Below are 25,615 nucleotides of genomic sequence, written 5' to 3'. Positions count from 1 at the left end.
CCTTCCCTCCTTACTCCTTTCCTTCCTTCCTTCCTTCCTCCTTCCTTCCTTCCTTCCTTCCTTCCTCCTTCCTTCCTCCTTTCCTTCCTTCCTTCATTCCTTCCTTCCTTCCTCCATCCTTACTCCTTTCTTTCCTTCCTTCCTTCCTTCCTTCCTTTCTTCCTTCCTTCCTTCCTTCCTTCCTTCCTTCCTTCCTTCCTTCCTTCCTTCCTTCCTTTCAATCCTACCTCCCTCCTTACTCCTTTCCTTCCTTCCTTCCTTCTTTCCTTCCTTCCTTCCTTCCTTCCTTCTTTCTTTCCTTCTTTCCTCCTGTCCTTCCTTGACCAGAGGACAACAGGAGGGTTAAAGATGAGGGAAAAGGAGGGAGAGCCTGGAACAGCCTGCCAGAGGCCTTTGGACAGGCTGAGTCTGTTAGTAATTTTAAGAGGCAAATAAAGATCTGTTTAATTTGTCATCTGATTTCTTTAAATTTGACTTTAACTTAACTTAGTTATTTTTTAAATGTAAGCTCCTTTTATGCAGGTCTGTGCCCTGCCTTTGTGAATACAATATCAAAAACAACGCATCATTTAAATAATTTTTAATTGAAATAAAATATTATTTTGAGTCTTTATACTGTATAAAAAATAAGAAAATTTGATGTTATCCAAATTAATTCAGAATATATTTTTTTAATTTATGTTTTTATTATTTGCTTAATTTTTCTTTTCTTTTTTTACTTTCTTTTCTATTTATTTTTTACTTTATTTTTTAACTTAATTTTTATTTCATTTTTTACTTTATTTTCTATTTATCTTTTATTTTTTACTTTATTTTCTATTTATTTTTTACTTTATTATTTTACTTTATTTTCTATTTATTTTTTACTTTATTATTTTACTTTATTTTTTTAACTTTACTTTTATTTTGTACTTTATTTTTTAACTTAATTTTTTAAACTTAATTTTTTAAACTTAATTTTTACATTTTACTTTACTTTGGACAGGCTGACTCTGTTAGTAATTTTAAGAGGCAAATAAAGATCTGTTTTATTTGTCATCTGATATCTTTAAATTTGACTTTAACTTACCTTAGTTCTTTTTTAAATGTAAGCTCCTTTCATGCATGTCTGTGCTTTGCCTTTTTCTGAAGAACCTCAGTGCTGTTTGCTTTATACAGAGCTGTATAAATAAAATAAACCTGAAACTTTAGAAAACAGGTTTGTCAGGTTTAAATTGACCTCTGAGAGCTTCACAACACCCAGTCACACTTCTTTCTTATCATGGGCACCAACTGGGAGCTTCTTTAAACCACCACGGGACTGTTCAGTTATGAGGATAAAGAGACTCAGTGGAGTGGTTGAGTCCCTCAGGCTGCCTGGCACTGGATAAAAAAAACAGTGGTTGCAAAGGTGAGGCAGTAAAACACCTGACACCTGTTTGACACCCTCCCCCATCCGCAACACACAAGGGGACAAAAGTCAAACTCCTTGTGCGGAAAGGTGTGTTGCTTGTGTTTATTTTACTCTCGCCAGCGCCGGCTTCATTCACAGGTGTCTCGTGTTTACAGCAGGTGACGTGGACAGACCTTTAAAACAGGACGCTTTAAGCTGCTTGTCGGATTATTAACAGCGTTGGGTCACGACACTGACAGTCACATTTTTACACTCATTAGGTGATTGTTTATTAATCTTAAAAAAAATAAACATGTTTCTATTCTTTATTTTCCATCATATTGATTATTTCTCTTATTGCTGTTTTTGGGGCTCTTTATTTTTTAATTATTATTTATTTAAATTTTGTTAGGTAAATTTCATATCCACAAAGCAACAATATCAAAAACAACCGCATCATTTAAATAATTTTAAATTGAAATAAAATATTATTTTTGAGTCTTTATACTGTATTAAAACTAAGAAAAATTTATGTTATCCAAATGTATTCATATATATTTTTCTAATTAATGTTTTTATTTTTTACTACATTTTTTATTTTTTTAAACTTTATTTTTACTTCATTTTTATTTTATTTTTTTACTTCATTTTTTATTTTATTTTTTTTACTTTATTTTTATTTAAGTTTTTACTTTATTTATTTTTTTTAAAAATTTGTTTAATTAATTTTATTTGATTTTTTTAACTTTATTTTTACTTTTTACTATTCTTTTTTTTAAAACTTTATTTCAACTTTATTTTTTTTTATTAAAAAAAGGGGTTACTTCTGAAGTCAGACCTTTAAGATTTTACTCAGGAGGGTTTTTTCCTCATTTTTTAATATTTAACATGTTACTGAATACATATATTGCTGTTTTTAATTCTTTGAAATCAATATTTTTTTATATTTAGTAAATAAATCATGATGTGAGCTTATTTGGAGCACACATGGAGCTTAAATAGAGTCACAGTACCAATTAAACCCACTTTATTCATCAAATATCTTTATTTTATATTCCAAAATCTACATGAACTAATGAATACATTTTCAAATGAGAGATAAATGTTGCTTTATAAGAATGTTAGTCATAGTTAAAATAAGCAGAAGTTTATAGTAGTTTATTTCAATATATGTTAATTCATATGTTGTTTACACTACTTACCACAATGAAAGGCTCTGGTGCTGCTGTCTGACGCCATGAAGCAGATAACACTCCAAACACATTAACTTGTATTTGTGTGATGTGGTTAAAGTGTGCGTGTGTTTGCATGTCTGACAGTGACAGATGGAGAGCAGAGATGCGTGAACACAACTCTGCAGTCTGTACACACACATATAACACGATGTGAAGTTGAAAGCACGAGGGCTAACAGAGGGTTTGAGATTGCTGAATCAAGATAATGATTCAATATTATTATTATTAATATCAGTACTCACATACATTGAAATTAAATTCTGTTTCTACCAGAACAATTCAAACTAACTTAACTACTAAATATATATGAATCCTAGAAATACAGGTTCAGGCCTCTTTCTTTCTTTCCTTCCTCCCTCCCTCCTTCCTTCCTTCTTTCCTTCCCTCCTTCCTTCTTCCTTTCCTTCCTTCCTTCCGTCTGTCCTCCCTCCCTCCTTCTCTCTTTCCTTCTGTCCTTCTTTCCTCCCTCCCTCCTTCTTTCCTTCCCTCCTTCCTTCTTTCCTTCCTTCCTCCCTCCCTTCCTTCCTTCTTCCTTGACTCGAGGACAACAGGAGGGTTAAAGATGTAAATGCGTCTGAAATTCACTGGTGATGATACAGAGAAGGATAGATATGCATAAATACATACTGAAGTACTCTGATGCTTTATTTCAGGGAAAGTACTAATAGAGTAAGGTAGAAATACTCCATTACAAATAAAAGTACTGCAGTATTATGAGCGATGTAGTATGCAGTATTACAGTAAAAGTTCTGCAGTATTATGAGTGATGTAGTATGCAGTATTACAGTAAAAGTACTGCAGTATTATAGTGATGTAGTATGCAGTATTACAGTAAAAATACTGCAGTATTATGAGCGATGTAGTATGCAGTATTACAGTAAAAGTACTGCAGTATTATGAGCGATGTAGTATGCAGTATTACAGTAAAAATACTGCAGTATTATGAGCGATGTAGTATGCAGTATTACAGTAAAAGTACTGCAGTATTATGAGCGATGTAGTATGCAGTATTACAGTAAAAGTACTGCAGTATTATGAGTGATGTAGTATGCAGTATTACAGTAAAAGTACTGCAGTATTATGAGTGATGTAGTTAAAGTATTATAGTAAAAGTACTGCAGTATTATGAGTGATGTAGTATGCAGTATTACGGTAAAAGTACTGCAGTATTATGAGCGATGTAGTATGCAGTATTACAGTAAAAGTACTGCAGTATTATGAGCGATGTAGTATGCAGTATTGCATTAAAAGTACTGCAGTATTATGAGTGATGTAGTATGCAGTATTACAGTAAAAGTACTGCAGTATTATGAGTGATGTAGTATGCAGTATTACAGTAAAAGTAGTGGTTTGGTCCTCTGACTGATATATTATTATTATGACATCATTAGATTATTAATAGTGAAGCATCAGTGTTAGAGCAGCATGTTACTGTTGTAGCTGCTGGAGGTGGAGCTAGTTTACACTACTTTATATACAGTTAGCTAGTTTAGTCCAGTGGTTCCCAACCTAGGGGTGGGGCCCCTCCAAAGGGTCAGCAGATAAATGTGAGGGGTGGTGAGATGATTAATGGGAGAGGAAAGAAGAAAAAAGTTCTGATACACAAATGTGTTTTCAGTTTTTGGGACTTTTTCTCTAATCTTTGATTTTTGCTGAAATATTGGATCATTTGAACATTTATTGAAATGAAACCATGTGAGAAGTTTAGAGGGAAAACTCACTATTTGGTGGAGCTGTTAACAACTCATAGACATCTGAGATGTGAGCCTGACTACACACTGCTTTAGCATCTTTAACAATGTGTTATATTTTAATAAAAGCTTGTTATATTATCCATTGTGTCAAATCAACTTCATTGGCTCGCTACCAAATCCCATATTGACTTTAAGATTCTGCTCCTCACTATCAAGGCCCTTCATAACCTCTCACCGTCATATCTCTCTACACACCCTCCAGCTCTCTGCTCTATCATGAGGTCAAGAGCCCTCAGCCAATCTGCCCCCAACCTTTGGAACTTCCTCCTACCAGATATTTGCACTCCACCTTTAAATCTGTCTCACACTGACTATATGATCACATTAATCATGTTTATCTATTGTACCATTGTACTAACTTCCACTTCAGTGCTTGCTGATGTTATGATGATTGATGTGTCTTGTAAGATGTCTTTGAGTGCTTTGTAAAATACGTTATTATTATGAAATCTTCATCTGAAAAGTAACTAAAGTATAAAGTAGCATTAAACGCGGGGAAGACCAAAGAGCTGGTGGTGGATTTCCGCAGACATCTTCGACTTGACTGACAACACCAATGCACTTTATATGAAGGGTATAGAATAGAATAGAAGGCCTTTATTGCCATTGTACAAGAATATACAACGAGATTTGGAGAGCTACATCTGAAACAAATGCTCAGTAGTCGACAACACAAACAATAAAAAACAACCAGTAGGATAGACCACATAAACAATCATAAAATAAATAAATAAAATAAGTAGTATTTCACATTAAGTAGTCTGAATATTGCACTAAAGTCAGAGCAGACTCTACCTGCTCAGGAGACTGAGGTGTTTTTGGTGTGCGGTGGGCTCTCCTGAGGACCTTCAATGACACTGTGGTGGCATCAGACATCTTTATGGGGTCTACTGGAGCAGCAGCATGTCGGCCGTGGACAGGAAGAGACGAGACGAACTGATGAAGAAGGCCAGCTCTGTCCTGGGATTCCCCCTCAACCCGGTGGAGGTGGTGGGAGAGAGGACAACGATGGCTAAGCTGTCTTCTCTTATCTGAGGAACAATGACTCCCGGCTCATGAGGGACACTCTGACCACACTAGAGCTCCTTCAGTGACAGACTCCTTCATCTAAAGTGTGTAAAGGAGCGATAGGTATATATGTATATGTGTATATACAATAAACACACACACATGATAGATAGATAGATAGATAGATAGATAGATAGATAGATAGATAGATAGATAGATAGATAGATAGATAGATAGATAGATAGATAGATAGATAGACAGAAAGATGGATATAGATAGATTGATAGATAGATAGATAGATAGACAGACAGATAGATAGATAGATAGATAGATAGATAGATAGATAGATAGATAGATAGATAGATAGATAGATAGATAGATAGATAGATAGATAGATAGATAGATAGATAGATAGATAGATAGACAAATTAAATTTTGTAGCAATGGCTCAAAATAGTACAGTATATTAAAAAATGCTGATAATCAAAACTAATAAAATAGGGGAAATTAAAAAAAAACAACAACAAAAAAACAAAAAACAAACACTATGTAGGCTATATATATATATATATATATATATATATATATATATATATATATTGTCCACTGTGTTGTCAGCTACGTTCAACAATATATATTGAATAATATTTTAAATAACATACAAATCTGAGCAGAGATAGCATCCATAACATTTAAGGTGAACTGGGGCCACCTGACGTAATGAGGTCACCACCACCACGCCGTCGAATGTGTACGTAAGTGATAAATAAAGCTTATTTGAATGAAAAAAAAAGAAAAATCGAATGTGTACGTAATTACGTCGTATCCGGCGTAACGCGTCATAACTTCCAACACAACTCTGTTTCCTGGCCGGCCCGGGCAGTAGCCTGAGGCCCCGCTGCACGCTGCACAGTTACCCGCATATCATCTCCATCCTCCGGCCCAGAGACAACCAAGCAGCTCCCCCCTCTGCTCAGTCTGTGTGGAGCTGCAGCCGACATGAGTCCATGAAAAGATCCTCCCTGGAAGAGCTGCTGGTGAGTGTTACTGACACTTTATCATGTTTATTTTGATGTTTGTGTTTAATTTAGAGGAGAAAAAAATCACTGCAAACTGTGGTCAGATGTTTGTTCTGGTGTCTTTGTGTTCATCACTGCAAACTGTGTGTTAGATGTTTGTTCTTTTGTGTTCATCACTGCAAACTGTGTGTTAGATGTTTGTTCTTTTATGTTCATCACTGCAAACTGTGTGTTAGATGTTTGTTCTTTTATGTTCATCACTGCAAACTGTGTGTTAGATGTTTGTTCTTTTATGTTCATCACTGCAAACTGTGTGTTAGATGTTTATTCTTTTATGTTCATCACTGCAAACTGTGTGTTAGATGTTTGTTCTTTTATGTTCATCACTGCAAACTGTGTGTTAGATGTTTGTTCTTTTGTGTTCATCACTGCAAACTGTGTGTTAGATGTTTGTTCTTTTGTGTTCATCACTGCAAACTGTGTGTTAGATGTTTGTTCTTTTATGTTCATCACTGCAAACTGTGTGTTAGATGTTTGTTCTTTTATGTTCATCACTGCAAACTGTGTGTTAGATGTTTGTTCTTTTATGTTCATCACTGCAAACTGTGTGTTAGATGTTTGTTCTTTTATGTTCATCACTGCAAACTGTGTGTTAGATGTTTGTTCTTTTATGTTCATCACTGCAAGCTGTGTGTTAGATGTTTGTTCTTTTATGTTCATCACTGCAAACCGTGTGTCAGATGTTTGTTCTGGGGCCTGTTTCAGGAAGCAGGTTTAACTAACTCTGAGTTAAAACCTTAACTCTAGGTTGACCGACTCTGAGCTGTCAAACTCAAGAGTTTTCGTTTTCAGAACAGGTGATAATCAATCAACTCTGAGTCAAAGTAACTCTGAGTGAAGCTCGTGCATGAGGAGATACCAAGCCCTCATCAATGGAACACAGATAACAGGAGTCACCATGGCAACAGGTGAAACAAAGGGCTCAGTCCTCCTACTTCTCCCCAGTGGAGTTAGAAATATTAATGAATGAATGCAGATGATGAGAATATACTTAAGAAAAAAAGCAATACAGTAGCTGCAGCAAAAGAGCTGACGTGGCAGAAAATTACCAACCGAGTCAATGTGTGAGTATTAATGAAAAAAAAAAAAAGTTTTGTCTCGAGTCGTCCACTTATTCAACATTTATATTATGTGTGTTTGTGCGTGGCACATTTAATATTCATGCAGACCCCAACAGGTACAAAACGCAGGCCTACTTGGCAGCAACTGAATATGAAATATAAAAATATAGCTCAAACAAGTCAGGTATAATTTCATTACAAGCAATTGTGATGTTGTTTAGCCTGCTCTGCCCTCATTAAACAGCATTCAGTGGTACATTCAACATGTGATATATTTCAGTAGTTATTGAAATCTAATAAGCAAAAAAGAAAGTCAAATTTTCAGCCATCCCAACACTGCCAGTATTTAATATTGTATATTTGAAAGCAACACCTAAATGCCTTTATACATACAACACAACAAAAGTTTAAACGTTTCAGTGCAAGAGTCACATTTATTTTTTCTTTTTTTTAAGATTTATGTTTGGGCCCTTTCACCTTAATTTAACATTAGCTGGTATAAAGGTTGACAGGAAACAGGGAAAGACCTGCAGGAATCGCAGGTCCTCGCTGGAATCGAACCAGGGACACTGTCGTTATGAGGCATGCGCAGTAACCACTTGGCTATCAATAACTTTCAAATATTACGTGTCTGACAGCCTGACAGACTGTTGCCTTGGTAACATGCTCAGCGTCACAGATGTTACATATAAAACTGCCATTGGCAAAGAAAAAAACAAAGTGCAACACAAAACTTGTTCTGAACTGAGAGCATGTCCACGATGTGTCGTACAGACGATACGAGGGCTGAGAATATTGTTCAGATAAAACATCATTAGAGAATGATAAAACATCCCAGTGGGGTCTGATCACCCTCCGACTTCGTATTTGTGCTTCAATATTAACTAACTCTTTAAGAAATGTCTGACAGCTCCTTCAGTCTACAGGCTTCAGTTAAAAAGGAGGATAAACTCAGGGTTAGTTGAAGAAAACCTGCCAGCGAGCAGGTTAGGTTCACGGAGTATGTTGCCATGGTAACTGACTCAGAGTTAAGCTGAACTGGCTTTGTGAAACCGAAAAACCAGAGTTTCCCTCATCTCAGGGTCAACTAACTAAACTAGCGTTTTCACTAAACCTGCTTTCTGAAACGGGCCCCTGGTGTCTTTATGTTCATCACAGACTCTTTACTCATCATGGACAGTCCAGCTTTCCTGTTGCCTGTGTCTCTGTGTCTCTGTGTCTCTCTCTGTCTCTCTCTCTCTGTCTCTCTGTCTCTCTCTCTGTCTCTGTCTCTCTCTCTCTCTCTCTCTCTCTCTCTGTGTCTCTGTCTCTCTCTATGTCTCTCTCTCTGTGTCTCTCTCTCTCTGTCTCTGTGTCTGTGTCTGTGTCTCTGTCTGTCTCTCTCTGTGTCTCTGTGTCTCTCTCTCTCTCTCTGTCTCTCTCTCTCTGTCTCTCTGTCTCTCTCTCTGTGTCTGTTTCTCTCTCTCTCTCTCTGTCTCTCTCTATGTCTCTCTCTCTGTCTCTCTCTCTCTGTCTCTCTGTCTCCCTCTCTGTCTCTGTCTCTCTCTCTCTCTCTCTCTCTCTCTCTGTGTCTCTGTCTCTCTCTATGTCTCTCTCTCTGTCTCTCTCTCTCTGTCTCTCTGTCTCCCTCTCTGTCTCTGTCTCTCTCTCTCTCTCTTTCTCTCTCTCTGTGTCTCTGTCTCTCTCTGTGTCTCTCTCTCTGTCTCTCTCTGTGTCTCTGTCTCTGTCTCCACCACTATCACAGACAGTCTGACACTAACTCTTGACACGCTGCCCAGCTGCTGTCCATCGTTTTCTCAGCCAGCTCTAATCGCATTAAAAGCAAGCAAATCACTGATGTCAACCCCCATTTTTGCTTTCTCTTTTCACCCTCACCCACTCACCACTAGCACCAGCAGAAAGAAAAGCAGTATATATTCACCTCTTCCCACGTTGGATCCATTAAAATGTCTGAATCACTCCCAAAATGTAATGTGGCAGTGTCAGGAACACTCCAGAGCAGCTGGTTTTTGAAGTAAAGGGTGTAAATCACAAGTTTATTCATGATAATATAACGATTCTTTGCCAAGGTTCGATCCGATTCAGGAGCTAACATTTATATCAAATCACAAAAAACAAGTGAAATATCATTTGATGTTGTTATTTCTAAAGCTCAACCAGACCTTTAAATGATTCTTTTTTTAAAATATAAATAGACCTCCTGTTCACTATCAAGTGCCACATAAATTCATTAAGTTTAAGTTTCTAGTTTAAACTGAAAGTGAAACTTGTCGCTCTTTTTAGAGTTGTGCTTTTTAGTTTCTGTGGGAAAAGAAAGCTGCTCATGTTTCATTATATCTTCAAAGACTTTTGCTTTTCCTAGCCGTTGCCATGGTGCCGCTTGCGTTTTGTTTGGATTTGTGCGCGCTCTGACCAATCAGTGGCCGGCAGTCTGTTGACGTCAGTATTGGCTCGGCTCGCTTGGAACCTCGCCAGAGCAGATACTAAAAAAGTACCAGGTACCAGGTACTATCCCTGATGGAAACGCAAAAAAACAGAGTTGAGTCGTGCTAGAACTGAATAGTGGAAAAGCGCCATAACTGCCTGCTGTCGTGTCTGTAAAGGTCGAGTGCTGCAAACTAAACAAATGCCTCATATTAGAAGAAGATGGCACAAAGTGTGACAAGTCTGGAGTGTTTTATACGTGTAAAGGTCCAGGCAGGTTCTCCTCATATTTTTTCATTTTTTTGTAAAAGCGAAGTTTTTTTCTCATTACAACAAAAACCCAAAGAAAGGGAGAGAGGGACAGCTAGAGGACTCTGCAGTAGGGCTGGACAATAAATCGATATTATATCGATATCGTGATATGGAATAAGTGTCTTTTCTTGCTTTTAAAGGCTGCATTACACTAAAGATGTAACTTTCTGAGCTTAACAGGCTGTTCTATTATCTGCCTTTATCCATTAAGTTATTTTATCCACATTACTGATGATTATTTATCAAACATCTCATTGTGTAAATATTTTGTGAAAGAACTGATAGACATCCCTATAATATTGTCAAAATATCGATATCAAGGTATTGATTCTGCCCGTATCGCCCAGCTCTACTCTGGTGTCCTCTTGGAGTTGTTGACGTTCATCTTTCTTCTCTGTTCTTAGAGTCGGGGCCGGAGCTAGGTGCAGTCTGAGGCGTGGTGATGGTGTTGGACTCAGGGGAAGTCTTCATGGATCAGGTTGAGGGTAAGAGTGTCGGGAGCAGCAGGGAACCGGGCAACCGAGTCCCCAAAACCACTGCCACGAATCCCAGACCACCGGCCAGAAGGAGCAATGTCGCCAAGAAGGAGAAAGAGAAGGAGAAAGTGTCCCACAACGGACTTCCGACCCAGACGAACAGCGGCCAGGTAGTAGAGAGGAGGTCATCGTCATTAAAAGCTGGCGCCACACCCAGACCGCCCCTCCGCCGCCCTCTCAGCCTGGAGATGACGCCCCAGCGACTGCGGGGGTCCCAGGAGCAGATGGCAGACAGGCGGATTGTGCAGCCTCCTTGGCGCAGCGGTTCGGCGGCCCCGTCGCCTCCGGCTCGCAGCCTTACCAGCCCCAGCCTGGGAGCGGGCGGCTGGATGCGCCGCAGCGAGAGCACCTGCTCCGTCAACTACTCCCTGGGGCTCCGAGCCGGCAGGGGCCAAATGCGACCGGCCACGTCCCTGCCACACATAGGTAAGGGGATGGGGAGCACGACGATGAGGAGCACGACGATGCCCGGATCCGCCAGGCCCTGTCTGCTGGTCGCCCTGCGGCCTCTGAACTTGGAGCAGGAGAAGCGGGCTTTCTTCCAGTCGGACTACAAGTACGAGCCGCAGTTTGAATACTCTCAGCCTGAGCCGAGGAGCGTGCTGGAGAATTACAGAGAGGGCTCGGGCCTCTTCCTCGAACAGGTACGTCAAGATCAAAGACCCGAGAATCTACCTGTGAGTTCACATGATGGTGATGATGATGATGATGATGATGGTGGTGATGTTTCTGTCGTGCTGCAGGCGGTCGGGATCATGGAGTGCGTCCTGAAGAAGTTTGACTCCTATGAGAACTTCGAGGAGGTGACGGGTGGCAACGTGCTCCCTAAAAGTCAAGTCTGGGCTGCTGTGCGTAAATACCTGCAGAAAGAAGGCTGCGTGGGAGAGGTGAGCTCAGGCTGCTGCTTCATAATCAGTCTTTAATTTGTGTAGGTTCACATCATATGAGAAGAAAATCGCCCTTTAGTTTTGTTATTTACAGTTTTTCATCATATACAGAAAGACAATAACAAAATAAAAATAGATTTTAAGATTATCCGCAAAATTATAAAGGTCAGTGACAAATAAGAGTTAGCAAGGTGAGCAATTCAAATATATCTGTAAAATTAGACTTGTAAGCAGCACCAGGTTTGTTTAAATGTACATTTAGTATTTTTGTTGGTTTTATATCATTTGAAATGACATTTGCACCATTTTTTAACCAAAAGTAAGACTGAATGCTCCTGAAAATGTCAAATGGTGTAACCACAAAAGAATGATACATATTACATATTATATCCTCCTAGAAGAGAAAGAAAGAAAGAAAAAAGGAAAGAAAGAAAGAACAAGAAGTAGGAGGAAAGAAAGAAAAAGAAAGGTGTAACCACAACAGAATGATACATATTACATATTTTATCACCTACAGTGTATTTAAGTGGACTTATACTAATAATGACTTCAAATGTTTCCTGATCTCCATGGTTACCAGATGAAATGTAATATTTAGAACAATTGTATTCCATTACCTTTATTTAATATAAAAGTTATAATGTAAGATCATGCCAAACTAGTTGATATGGTGTTTTATTGACAATTTACTGTTTTTAAGCAAGTTGAATTATTTGGTACAAAGTTTTTATGGTTACACCACTTAGACATTTTTACCATAATCCTCTAATATATTCTCTCAAAATGGATTAAAAGCAGAAATTTGATGCTGGGTCCACAAAAAAAGAATGTGTGCAAGTTATTCATACGTTCATTTTCACATTTTAACCCCTTTATATTTAAACTATACCACATGGACACAAAAAAACATCATTAACCCATAAATATAATGACTTTATTTGACTTCATGTTAACTGTCCTATTACTTTTGAACCTCTAAACTTTGGGCACCATGTGTTAAAAGGACTTTATCTCCCACACAGTTATTTCTATACAGACATAAACAAGGACAGAGCCTGGAGAATAAAACATGATAAACTGTCCAAATACTTACTGTCTGGGTTGTTTCAGGTCTTAATTTAAAACACACATTTAGGGAGTTACCAGCAGATTCACCACCCAGTAAATAAACACATCATCAGGAATCAGGTCCTCAAACAGCACCTCGAATGCTTCAAAGCTTCGGCCGAAACGTTTAATTGTTCTTCTGAAAGAGAAGCGAGCACTCAGTGAGGACGGTAAAACATTCATAGTGTTGCTGCTGAATTATGAGTGAAGGTTTGTTAGTTTTAGTTAATGCGCCGAGCAGGATGTTGACTCTGCCGTCACCTGATACGACGCTCCAGTAGAAAGCAAACAAGGGTCTCCTCCCCCTAACAACAAAGCAATGGGAGTGGTCTAGTGTGTGTGTGTGTGTGTGTGTCCCTAGACTCACCCCTCACTGCAGGTGTCTGTGAAAAGGCCAAAACAAAAAAGAATCAGCACATTACTGCAGCTGAAAGAATTCATCGATCAGTCGAATAATTGTTATTTTATTATCAAGCTTTTTAAAGTTTGATAATAAAATAACGATTTTAAGGTGAGCTTAAGAGAAACTTTCCTCCTCCTGCTGAAGAAGACGAGTTCAAAACCTAAAAAAAATATGGAGATATAAGAAATATAAATATAAGAATTTGCAGCCATTATGGTTTTTATTTAACTTTTTACATCAAAAATACAGATTTTTAGACATATAGAGGGAGGGAGGGAAGGAAAGGAGGATGGAAGGAGGGAGGAAGGAAGGAAGGAAAGGAGGGAGGGAGGGAGGAAGGTAGGAGGGAGAAAGGGAAGGAAGGACAGAAGGAAGGAAAAAAGGGGGATGGAGGGTGGAAAGAGAGGAAGGAAAGAAACAGAAGGATGGAGGGAGGAAGGACAGACGGAAGGAAGGAAGGGAGGAAAGAAGGAACAGTCAAAACAGACGGGGTCAATTTGACCCGGGAGGACGACACAAAGGTTAAATGAAAACATTTCAAAAACATTTCATAAATTTGACCTGAGGACAATTTGAGTCAAACGGTCTCTACAAAAATATGGGGAGGAAAGAAAGAGAGAAGGAGGGAGGACGGACAGACGGAAGGAAGGAAAGAAGGAACGTCCAAAACGGACAGGGTCAAATTGACCCGGGAGGACGACACAAAGGTTAATTAGCAGATACAAGCTTCATGATTATCATTGAAAGAGCCAATCAGTGAGCTGCAGCTACTCAGGCATCGTGTTACAGGGACAGTCAGCGGTGGCTTATTTCCTTCTGCAGTTTTCCCAGTAATATTTGAAGTAGCATCAAGTCATTTAAAAAAAAAAATAAAAAAAAAGGTTATAAATTCAGCTGGAAGAACAGTACTGTCCATTCATATCTTAATGTGATGTTTACTTAATCTAATCACATATCCGTTGCTCTCTCACCTGTTTCACTCTGCAGATGTCTCTCTTGTTTGTTTGTTTTCACTCTGCTTCGTCAGACTGCTCGATGATCACAGAGGCCGCGGAGGAAATAAATCCAAATTTTTACAACAGTTTGGTTGTAAATTCAGGAGGCTAATCTCAGTCCAGTTACAGCCGTTAAACTGATATATGAGTCAGTGATAAATAAGGGTTGGCAAGAGGAGCAATTTAAAAATATCTTAAAAATAGTCTTAAAAGCAGCATCAGGTTTGTTAAAATGTACATTTAGTATTTTTGTTGGTTTTATATCATTTGAAATGATATTTGCACCATTTTTACCAAAAGTAAGACTGAATGCTCCTGAAAATGTCAAATGGTGTAACCACAAAAGAATGATAAATATTACATATTTTATCACCTACAGTGTATTTAAGTGGACTTATACTAATAATGACTTCAAATGTTTCCTGATCTCCATGGTTACCAGATGGAATGTAATATTTAGAACAATTGTATTCCATTACCTTTATTTAATATAAAGTTATAATGTAAGATCATGCCAAACTAGTTGATATGGTGTTTTATTGACAATTTACTGTTTTTAAGCAAGTTGAATTATTTGGTACAAAGTTTTTATGGTTACACCACTTAGACATTTTTACCATAATCCTCTAATATATTCTCTCAAAATGGATTAAAAGCAGAAATTTGATGCTGGGTCCACAAAAACAGTGTGTGCAAATTATTCATACGTTTATTTTCACATTTTAACCCTCCTGTTTTCCTCGAGTCAAGGAAGGAAGGAAGGAAGGACAAGAGGAAGGCAGAAGGAAGGAAAGGAGGGAGGGAGGAAGGAAGGAAGGACAGGAGGAAGGAAGAAGGAAGGGAGGAAGAAAGAAGGGGAAAGGAGGGAAGGAGGGAGGGAGGGAGGGAGGGAGGGAGGGAGGGATGAAGGAAGGATGGAAGGGAGGAAGAAAGGGGGAAGGAAGGAGGGAGGGAGGGTCAAAGGAAAGAAGGACAGACGAAAGAAGGAAGCGAGGAAAGAGAGAGGAAGGAAAGAAAGAGAGGGAGGGAGGAAGGAAGGAAGGACAGGAGGAAGGAAGAAGGGAGGAAGAAGGAAGGAAAGGAGGGAGGGATGGAAGGGAGGAAGGAAGGAAGAAAGGGGGAAGGAAGGAGGGAGGGAGGGTCAAAGGAAAAGAGGAAGGAAGGAAGGAAAGAAGGACAGACGAAAGAAGGAAGCGAGGAAAGAGAGAGGAAGGAAAGAAATAGAGGTAGGGAGGAAAGAAGGGAGGAAAGGAGGAAGAAGGAAGGAAAGGAGGAAGGAAGGAAAGGAGGGAGGGAGGAAGGAAGGACGAAAGGGGGAAAGAAGGAATCAGGGAGGGAGGGAGGGAGAAAGGAAAAGAGGAAGGAAGGAAGGAAAGAAGGACAGACGAAAGAAGGAAGGAAGGAAGGAAGGAAGCGAGGAAAGAGAGAGGAAGGAAAGAAAGAGAGGGAGGGAGGAAGGACAGACGGAAGGAAGGAAGGAAGGAAGGAAGGATGGGAGGAAAGAAGGAACAGTCAATTTATAAAATCTGAACCCACCTCAGAGTCGTGTACACTCAGCTATCGGACATATTGACACACAGACCTGAGACGGAGCCCAAACCTATAAAACGGCTGTAAAACCGTTAATAAAAACAGTAGCAGCGATGCGGAAACGTTTCTGCTTTCCTAAGGTGGGAAGTTATTTGATCTGTTAGTTTGAGCTGTTATTATGGCGTTAGTGCAATGAATACAATACAATACAATACAATACAATACAATACAATGGATTCATACAAAGATGAAGGAACTGTCTCTGTTTAAACTGTCAATCATGAATATGATGATGATGATGATGATGATGATGTCCTTTATGTTTGCACTGGTGTTTCATGTCATGTATTGTCACAGCTTCTCCATCTGGGTGCTCAGATTCATTCCACCAGCCGAGAGAAAGACTGTAACTTGATGATGCTGAGGTTGCTTTGTGTGTGTGTGTGTGTGTGTGTGTGTGTGTGTCCAGGTTGTGGTGCGCCTGTCTGACGAGCTGCTGTCTCAGGCCGTGATGGTGGTGGAGAACAGTCGTCCCACTCTGACCATCAACCTGGCCGGAGCTCGACAGCACTGGCTGGAGGGGATGCTGAGACATGAAATAGGTGGGATCAGATATTCATATAGTTACGGTAATAAAGGATGGGTTCATTTTTTTTTTTTTTTTTTTTTTTAGAAATGTACATTAAAGTGTAAGTAGGTCTTAAATCTTGCTGTAATGATTCCTCCTGTTCATACTGACCATTAGAAGATCCCTTCATAATAAACTTACAATGGAAGTGATGGAGGACTAAATCCAATGTCCTCCTCCTGAGTAAATAAAGGGTTAGGTAAGTATTTAAAAGTTGATCTGAAGCTTCAGCCGTCCAAAACAAAGAAAAGAAAACAAAGAAAGAAAAAGGAGGAGAAAGATGAAGAAAGAAAGAGAAGAGGGGAAAAAGAGAGAAAGAAAAGGGAGGAAAGAATAAGGAGGAAGAAAGAAAGAAAGAGAATGAAAGAAGCAAAGAAAGAAAGATGAGGAAAGATAAAGAAATAAAGAAAATGAACAAGAAGAGGAGCACAGAAAGAAACAAAGAAGAGGAAGAAAGAACGAGAGGAGGAAAGAAAAAAAAAGGTGGAGAAAGATGAAAGAAGAGGGAAAAAGCGAAAGAAAGAAAAGGGAGGAAGGAGGTAAGAATAAGGAGGAAGGAGGAAAGAGAGAATGAAAGAAGCAAAGAAAGAAAGATTAGGAAAGATAAAGAAAGAAATAAAATGAACAAGAGGAGCACAGAAAGAAACAAAGAAGAGGAAGAAAGAACAAGAGGAGGAGGAAAGAAAGAGAAAAAGGTGGAGAAAGATGTAGAAAGAAAGAGAAGAGGGAAAAAACGGAAGGAGGAAAGAATAAGGAGGAAAGAAAGAGGGAAAGAAAGAGAGAATGAAAGAAGCACAGAAAGAAACAAAGAAGAGGAAGAAAGAGGAGGACGAAAGAAAGATTAGGAGGAAGAAAGAAAGATGAGGAAGAAAGAAAGGTAAAGAAAGAAAGAAGAGAGTAAATGAGTGAAGTCTTTTTGTTACTATACTTCCATCACAGCTCAACAGGGAAACACTAAGAGGGAATTTGATGCTGCAAAGGCTGTAAATGTGGCTCATGTCGCAATACCAGACAATCCGAAAAACCTCCCCCACCTACTGATTGTCTGAGGATTAAGTGTAGTTGAATGACTGCAAACAAACCTAATTCCACACAGTGATTTAGTGCCATACCACATTTAAAAGTAGACGTGAAGCTTATATTCGGCTTCAGCAGTCTGAGTTAGTCATATCCATAGACTGTATATAAGAAATGGACGTAACATCCATGACGTCACCCATTGGTTTGTGGACTGCTGCTCGGAGGCCAATAGTATCGGATCTGGGCAGCGCCATCTTGAAAATTTCAGGTGCATGCTGGGAAAAATAAAAACACGGATTCTACTTATATGGGCATCAGGAGGAGCAAGAGGCGCCCTCCTGAACCTGTGAACCAATCAACCTGTCAATCACGACGTAGCCACGCCCTAATGCATACCCTGCTTTATCGTCACATATAAAATCAGGGAGGCCAAAATGTCCCAAATGAACATCATACTGCATTGAAGAAGGCTTTAAACTAGCGATTGAGACCATAAACACATTTTGAAAACGTTTACTGAGGTTAGAAATCAAGTGAGAAGTTGGTGAATTCTCCATTGACTTGTATAGAGACGGAAGTCCTTTTGACACCAAAACGGTCGCCCCCTGGTGGCCTTTTGATAGAATGCAGTTTTAAGTTACTTCCGCGTTGGCCTCATTTCAGAGGACCGGAACTCCCCGCCTGGTGATATCAAGTAGATATCTGACACATTTAAAGTCTTTTTAGCATCAAATTCCCTCTTAGTGTTTCCCTGTTGAGCTGTGGTGGAAGTATAGTAACAAAAATACTTTGCCACTAAAAACACTGTAACGTTGACACATAGAAGATGAAGATTTGACTCATTTTGGACGACTGAAGCTTCATATTTCCACATTTATTTTTTTCACAGAAGGAGGACTGTGGATTTAGTCCTCCATCACTTCCATTGTAAGAGCATTATGAAGGGATCTTCTAATGGTCAGTATTCTGGTCATTGATGTTCTTGGGCCCCAACATCTGGAGTAAAGTCTGACTAACGAGTGGAGCGTGTGAGAGCAGCAGATTAATGCCCCAACAGTCACATAATGTGGGTCTACTTTTTCTCACACATAGTGTATTTAGCTCCAAGCCTTCATAAAAGAGAGAGGGGGAGATACAGTTCGAAGGCAAATAAAAAAGACTATATTGTAACATAGAGCTTAAACATAATGCAATGAGATGTGGCAACAGGTAGAGTCAATAGTGAAGGGTGTGTGTTTGTTTAAAGGAGGTGAGGTTGAACGGCACGACATCAAACAAACGTTGCATTAGTGAGACGAGGAAGGTAAAGTATTTATTGTGTTTGAGGTTCCAGCTTCCTGCTACATAAAAACAAATAAAACACTGTAGCTTGATTATTGCATTTTTCCTCCACTGACGTATTTCATTTTCTGTTTTGATACTCTGCTGTCAGACGGGAGATTATTATCTGGGTCGGTTCAGACATCTGCAGCGGGGAAAAACTGACCTGATAAAGTCTATAAATACCCCCAAAATATGCAGAATACAAGAGTCCTTTCCTTCCTCCCTCCTACCTTCCTTTCCTTCTTCCCTCCCTCCCTCCTACCTTCCTTCTTTCCTTCCTTTCCTTCCTCCGTTCCTTCCTTCTTTCCTCTCTCACTCCTTCTTTCCTTCGGTCTTTCCTTCCTTCCTTATTTCCTCCATCCTTCCTTCCTTTCCTCATTTCCTTCCTTCCTTCCTTACCTCCTTTCCTTCCTCCTTCCTTCCTTCCTTCCGTCCTTGCCTCGAGGACAACAGGATGGTTAATAGTATGTAAGGGTTAAATATTACTCTATTAATTTAAGTTTGTCGTCTCTTCAGGCACACATTATCTACGAGGAGTGAACAATAATCTGCAGCAGTGGGCAACCACAGAAGGCAGGAAGCAGTACGGCCTCAAACCGGCCAACCCCACCGAGGAGGGTCTGGCCAGCCTGCACAGCGTGTTGCTACGGAAACAGCCCTACCTGTGGCGTGCGGCTCTGCTGTACTACACGGTTTATCACGCCACCAGCATGAGCTTCAGCCAGCTCTTCAGTCACATCTCACGCTTCGTCCAGGACCCGGACGTCCGCTGGGAGTACTGTCTGCGAGCCAAAAGGGGACAGACGGACACCTCGCAGCCTGGTGAAATCACACACACACACACACACACACACACACACACACACACACACACACGTTTCCCGACATTACATTGACCTTAACCATGCCTAACTCCAATCATTACCTAATATAACCTTAACCTTAAGCCAAGTATTCAGCCTAAAATTAATGATTTACGTTATGTGGACTTGCTTTTTGGTGAGTCCCCACATGTCACTGTATTATTTATGTCCCCAAAACATGAGTAAAACAAGCACGCACACACACACACATTCATGTTTCCATCACTTCAGAGGACATTAATCATAACCATAACCACCACGTGTCTAACTCCAACCCTAACCTTAATACAAACTTAACTTTACACAAAGTCTTCACCCTAAAATGAATGATTTGTAATAAGGAGAGTTGCTGTTTGTCCCCATAAAGGAGACGAGTCCCCAAAACATGAGGAATACCTGGATACAGTCGTGTTTCCATCATTAAATTGAGCTCCGTTCTCTGCCTTGGGTTTTGAATTTCGTTGTATTCTATACAATGACAATAAAAGGAATCTAAACATTGAATTTAAACAAGACCTGAAACTTGAGTAACACAAGTACACACAACCACACCCACATTGTGAATAGTGATACAAAGGTAACTCGGCTGTAGAGAAAATGTTAGATTGTCACTAGATGTGGTCTGGTCTGCTTTTAAGCCTCTGTCAGACATGAATGTCTTTACTTTAATTTAATACGTCGGTCTCATGTCTGATTAAACCTCTGAGTAACTTCTACGCAGAACTCACGAATGAGTGCCGTCAGATTAACGTGAAGACCAACGCAGCATGCAAACTTAAACATGCAGAAAATGAAAGTTGCATCTTGATTTGTTAATAACTTAAAATTGCTCAATCAGCATCTTATTCTGCACAAAATCAGTTAATAATAAACTAAGAAACTGTGAAAGAGCCCGTTTTAAGGCACTGAGATAAATTTTCTCATTCTATCAGCTCAGTATATAAAACAAACCTTTTCTTCACGTTAAAAATCTCTTTCAAACACTGTAATAATTTGCCCAGCACGTCATGACGTATTTTCATGCCTCCTGTATGCTGCGTGTTTCTGCTCCAGGTTGCTTCAGTAAAGATCAGGTCTACCTGGACGGGATCCTCCGGATTCTTCGGCACAGAAGGAACATCGACTTCAAGATGTTGACCTCCTTAGGCAAGGTGAGTGATTTAAACCCTATTTTAACACACAGCTCAGGAAGTAAACTTTATTTCTATAACGAGGTGTTTCAACAGTATTACTAAATGCACCGTGAATTTCTAGGAATGGTCACAACAAATATCAAATAAAATGTTAAAAAGGACCGGCACCTTTTGCACACTGAGTTTGTGTAATATGTAATATTGTATATTACATATTTATTATATATTTGTTTTATTAGTGCAATATTTGGGTATTTTTAGTAATAAGTTTTTTCCATTGGATAGTTACAGTTGTGTTTCTATGTGATGTTAAGTGTGGCTACATTGTGTGGATGTAGCTGCTGTAATCTATCAATCTATCAATCAATCCATCTATCTATCTATCTATCTATCTATCTATCTATCTATCTATCTATCTGTCTATCTGTCTATCTATCTATCTATCTATCTATCTATCTATCTATCTATCTATCTATCTATCTCTCTCTGTCTTAAAGTTTCAAACGCCACCTTTTCACCCCCACGGCCCAATTTAAAATGGGAAGAAGAAACAGGAAGTGAGGAAACACTGTCATAACGCTCATGAATCAGCAGTGAGAATAAAAATGTACAAATTAAGAATACCCAAATAAAATAAAAGGTGATGAAATAATAAGAATAAATTGGGTAAAACCATAAATGTTAGGAGGGGTGTTATAAGGAAAATGAAATAAAATAATAAAACGACTAAAGAGGAAATGTGATGAAGTAAAATCAGACATAAAAGTTGGATTACGAAAGAGCAAAACAATCAGGAAATTAATAAAAAATACAATAAAAAAAATAGAACTCCAAGTTGTAAAACAGGCTAAAAAGCAAATATATCAAAACATTGATGGTTTTAGCTTCTCAAATGTGATGATTTAACCTTCGTGTCGTCCTCTCGGGTCAAATTGTTTTGACTGTTCCTTCTTTCCTCCCTTCCTTCCTTCTGTCTGTCGTTCCTCCCTCCCTCCCTCCTTCTCTCTTTCCTCCCTTCCTTCCTCCATCCCCCTTTCTTCCTTCCTTCCTTTTGTCCTTCTTTCCTCCCTCCCTCCTTCCTTCCTTCCTTCCTTCCTTCCTTCCTTCTGTCCTTCTTTCCTCTGTCCTTCCTTCCCTCCTTTCCTTCCTCTTTTCCTTTCTCCTTTCATCCCTCCTTCCTTCTTTCCTCCCTCCCTCCTACCTTCCTTCCTTTCCTTCTTTCCTTTCCTCCCTTCCTTCCTCCCTCATTTTCTTCCTTTCTTCCTTCCTTCTTCCCTACTTTCCTTCCTCCCTTCCTTCCTACTTTCCTTCCTTCCTTCTTCCTCCCTTCCTTCCTTGACTCGAGGGACAACAGGAGGGTTAATGTCTTTCTGTATCGTATATGATGGGATATTAAATATATTTGGGTTTTGGATCATTACATAATGGGCATTTTTTGTTATTTTCTGATATTTTACAGAAAAAAAACAATAAAAACTGAAACCCTCCATCATAATCTGACCGGGAGTTTTTTATTTCCTCTTCGCCTCCACTGATAAAACATCCGTCTTTACCTGCGCAGGTGTCTTTCGAAGACGTAGAGAGGCTGCGACACCTGGCCGTGCTCACCCGGACCAGAATCCCGCACTTCATGCGAGACCCGGTGCGTTACCTGCAACACCTGGATCACATCGTCGCCGTAAACGAACTGGACGATTCGTCGCTGCAAGAACTGCTACCTTGAACCTCCTTTACCAGAGGAAACGCCGGTACACGGACTGTATCATATGGTGCCCCCCCCCCCTCCTCCCCCCCCCCCCCCTTCCTTGATATATCACTTAAAAAATATCAGTATTATCAATGCTTTATTTGAGCGATTTTTTTGTAAAACTTGAATGATAACAAACAAAAAGGGACGTACACACTAACACCTCTATCTACATTTTCACTCTTGTCCAGTGCATGTCTATGTGGCTTTTTCACAGAGCCAAGTACAAGTGCTCCCCCCCCCCCCCCCTCTCCTCTCCTCCTCCAAAAAACCCCCCTAACCTCCCCTTTTACTCCCACTATGAAGTTACCTCAATACTCTACGATGTAACCAACATTATATATGTAGACTCATACATAATCACTGCATTCAAACGCCTGTACAGGACAACGCTAACATGTCACGTACAGATTCAAAAAACATTCATAACCACTTTCGCTTTATTTATGCAATTATTTAAGTTTTTTTTTTTTTTTTTTTTACTTTCGAGCAAACAAAACTGAATGTCTCTCTGGTATTAGCTTTATACCTTTTACTCCTTTTTGTAGACGCCATTGTTTTAATGCCTTAGATTGTTTGCATTTTTTTAAGAAAAAAGGACACCAAGGACACACCATCTCAAAACTCTTCTTTGACGGGGTGGGGGGGAATGATAACTGAGGCCATGAATCTTTAAAATATCAAGTGCCAGTGGACTCAGTCAAGTATTAAAAAAATATCAGTGTTACTAAGAAGATAATCAGCTGTCTTAATCGTGTCCTTGGTGGTCTTTTGGATATCAGTAAAAGCTACTGTGATGTGATGTGACCCGTCCACCCGAGCTCCCCCCCCCCCCCTCTCTGCGCAGCAACCAAACTTTCTTTTGCAACAGTTAAAGGAATAGTTTGACTCTTTATTTTATTAGGACGCACGCTTATTCGATTTCTTGCCGATTTTTTTTAGATGAGAGGATCGTTAATCGCTGTCATATATCTGATTGTTCAGTATGTAGCTGGAGCAAGCAGAGAGGCTAGAAGGAAAGAAACTGTTTAAAAAAAGTAAAATCAACAGTTGAAATAAAACCCCGAACAGCAATTAACATATCGTAGCTTAGCAACCGTAACATGGCACGAAAAGCCTGTTAGCCTTTTAGATTTTCAGATGATGAAGCTTTAGTAACAGAGATACTCGATACTCTTAATTTAAAGAGGTTAATATATTTTTCTTCTTGTCACGATAACTACTTTTATTGGACGATATATTGTCTCAGAAATAATCGCAATAAACGATATTATCGTCAATATAATATCGATAATATAATAATAATAATGTAAAGAGGTGGGGGGGATTAGGTTGCTTAGTAGTAAATTAGCCACAGGAGAACAAAATCGCAAAATCAACATGATAAAAGGAACACAAGTACATTTTGGAAGTAGATAAAAAATGTATTAGAGGGCCTGAATTCAGCGACTGGGACTATAATTAATGATTCATTCAAAAATATGACTCTTTTCACGAGAAGTCCTGTCATGATAACTACTTTTACTGTTGGGTAGTTACGGTTGCTATGCTTGCTAAGCTAGTGTAGACCTGTCACAATAACTACTCTTATTGGACGATATATTGTCTCAGAAATAATCGCGATAAATGATATTATTGTCATTTAAAGATCATTTTTATACCACCGATATAATGATAATATAATAGTATAATAATGTAAAGGGGGAGTGGGACTGTCATTATGGTTGGGGACAGAGTTATTTACCTTTAATTCTTCTGCAGTCTCCACTCAGGACGAGCACAGTGAGGAATGGAGGACACTACTCACTTAACCAATGTGACATGAATAGCCTCTTAGCTACTGAGGTCAAAGGTCATGTCCATGTATCATACGATAAGTCCATATATAGACATGATGATGCTGATAATTACGTTAATGTACGATAAGTCGATAATTATTAAGACAGGGCTACGTACGTTTGAATGTTTGAGCTTCACCGTGCAGAATAATGTATGTTCAGAGTTTAGTTTCATAAGATAAACTACAAACGCTTAATTAATGGTCAACACTAGAAATTATTCACTATTTCCGCAACAAGTTAATCAGTTGCGTTAGCTTGCCAAAATCAACCAATTGACAAAAGTAACGTTAGCTTGGTAAAATCTGAGCTGTTTAACATTGAAGAATTAAATAGTTAAAATGGTCAACATTTTACACATTTTTACACATTTTACACATTTTACATTTCCCAGAATAAAATAAAACACTAAACCTCAAACTACACAACGTTTGTTGCGATAATGTTAAAACTAAATTACCAAACATCTGCTTAGAATGACAAAAGTTATTGAGATTATTTAAAAGCATGCAGAGCAATAATAATAATAAAATAGATAATAAAGGAGAATATTAATGAGAATTTAATGATAATAAGGTTTTTTTTTTACATCTCAGAACAGCTGTTTTCTCTTATTTCTAGTCTTTATGCTAAAGCTAAGCTAACTGGCTGCTGGCTGTACATCAGAATAGTTTACATTGGCTTTTTTCCCCCCTCATAGAATATAAGTTTTAAGGGGCATTTTCGATAATTTATTCGATAATCCTGTATGTCTGTTTTGTGTGACAGACCAATATATTCAATGACAGTTGAATTTATAATGCAAGAACATTTAATGGTAATAATTAATGGTAATAATCAGTTACAGATTATATTTTTACCCATTTAATGCTTAGATATTAACGAGTCGCACTTTGAATACAACAGCAAAATCCAGGACAAACTTTGCAAAGCCTATTTTAGCCTTTAACTTTTTATATTACGAAGGTTTAATTCTACATATTTTAGGTGTATTCTGCTCATTTCAGACCCTGCTGTGTATATTTAACATATAGATATGTGTGGCGTATCAATCTTCTCATCTAACTCGGCAAGAAAGATATTAAGATTATCGTCCAAAATGTCAAACTACTCCTTTAACATTTAGATAAAGTGCCAAGTGGCGTCGTTAATCCACTGTTGGGCTCTTCGATTAGCAGCCAAACTCGGCCAGTCACTGTGTCGGTCACTGGCCGAGGAGGAAGTTGGGGGTGTTGTGGCTTCGTGCCTTCGATGGGTGTCGAGCTCATCTGCTGTAGCTAGCCGTGTGTTTGTAAGCTGCTTTTTACTGTTTTTCGAGACTTCAGATGTCAAGTCAGGGCATTCATTTTGGGCCAAGCCG

At 38.9% G+C, this 25,615-nt stretch overlaps 1 protein-coding gene across 2 annotated transcripts; it reads left to right on the top strand.

The window, feature by feature from the left end:
* The first annotated feature begins 6,233 nt into the window (after window positions 1-6,233).
* On the top strand, window positions 6,234-22,440 carry kiaa0895l. 2 transcript variants are annotated; one of them, XM_062420193.1, is made up of 7 exons: window positions 6,234-6,406; window positions 10,650-11,425; window positions 11,525-11,668; window positions 16,173-16,305; window positions 19,191-19,496; window positions 20,591-20,688; window positions 22,232-22,440. In XM_062420193.1, exons 2-7 carry the CDS (start codon window positions 10,688-10,690, stop codon window positions 22,391-22,393), a joined length of 1,581 nt encoding a protein of 526 aa, XP_062276177.1. In that variant the 5' UTR covers window positions 6,234-6,406; window positions 10,650-10,687; the 3' UTR covers window positions 22,394-22,440. The 2 variants fall into 2 exon arrangements, with proteins under 2 accessions (XP_062276177.1, XP_062276097.1); XM_062420113.1 differs by lacking the exon at window positions 6,234-6,406 and having other exon boundaries at window positions 10,543-11,425.
* Window positions 22,441-25,615: the final 3,175 nt, after the last annotated feature.

This window comes from Scomber scombrus, chromosome 1 (assembly GCF_963691925.1).
Source record: "Scomber scombrus chromosome 1, fScoSco1.1, whole genome shotgun sequence".
Taxonomy (NCBI): Eukaryota; Metazoa; Chordata; class Actinopteri; order Scombriformes; family Scombridae; genus Scomber; species Scomber scombrus.
The sequence above is the reverse complement of the archived record's forward strand: the minus strand, read 5'-3'. Positions and strand labels throughout refer to the sequence as shown.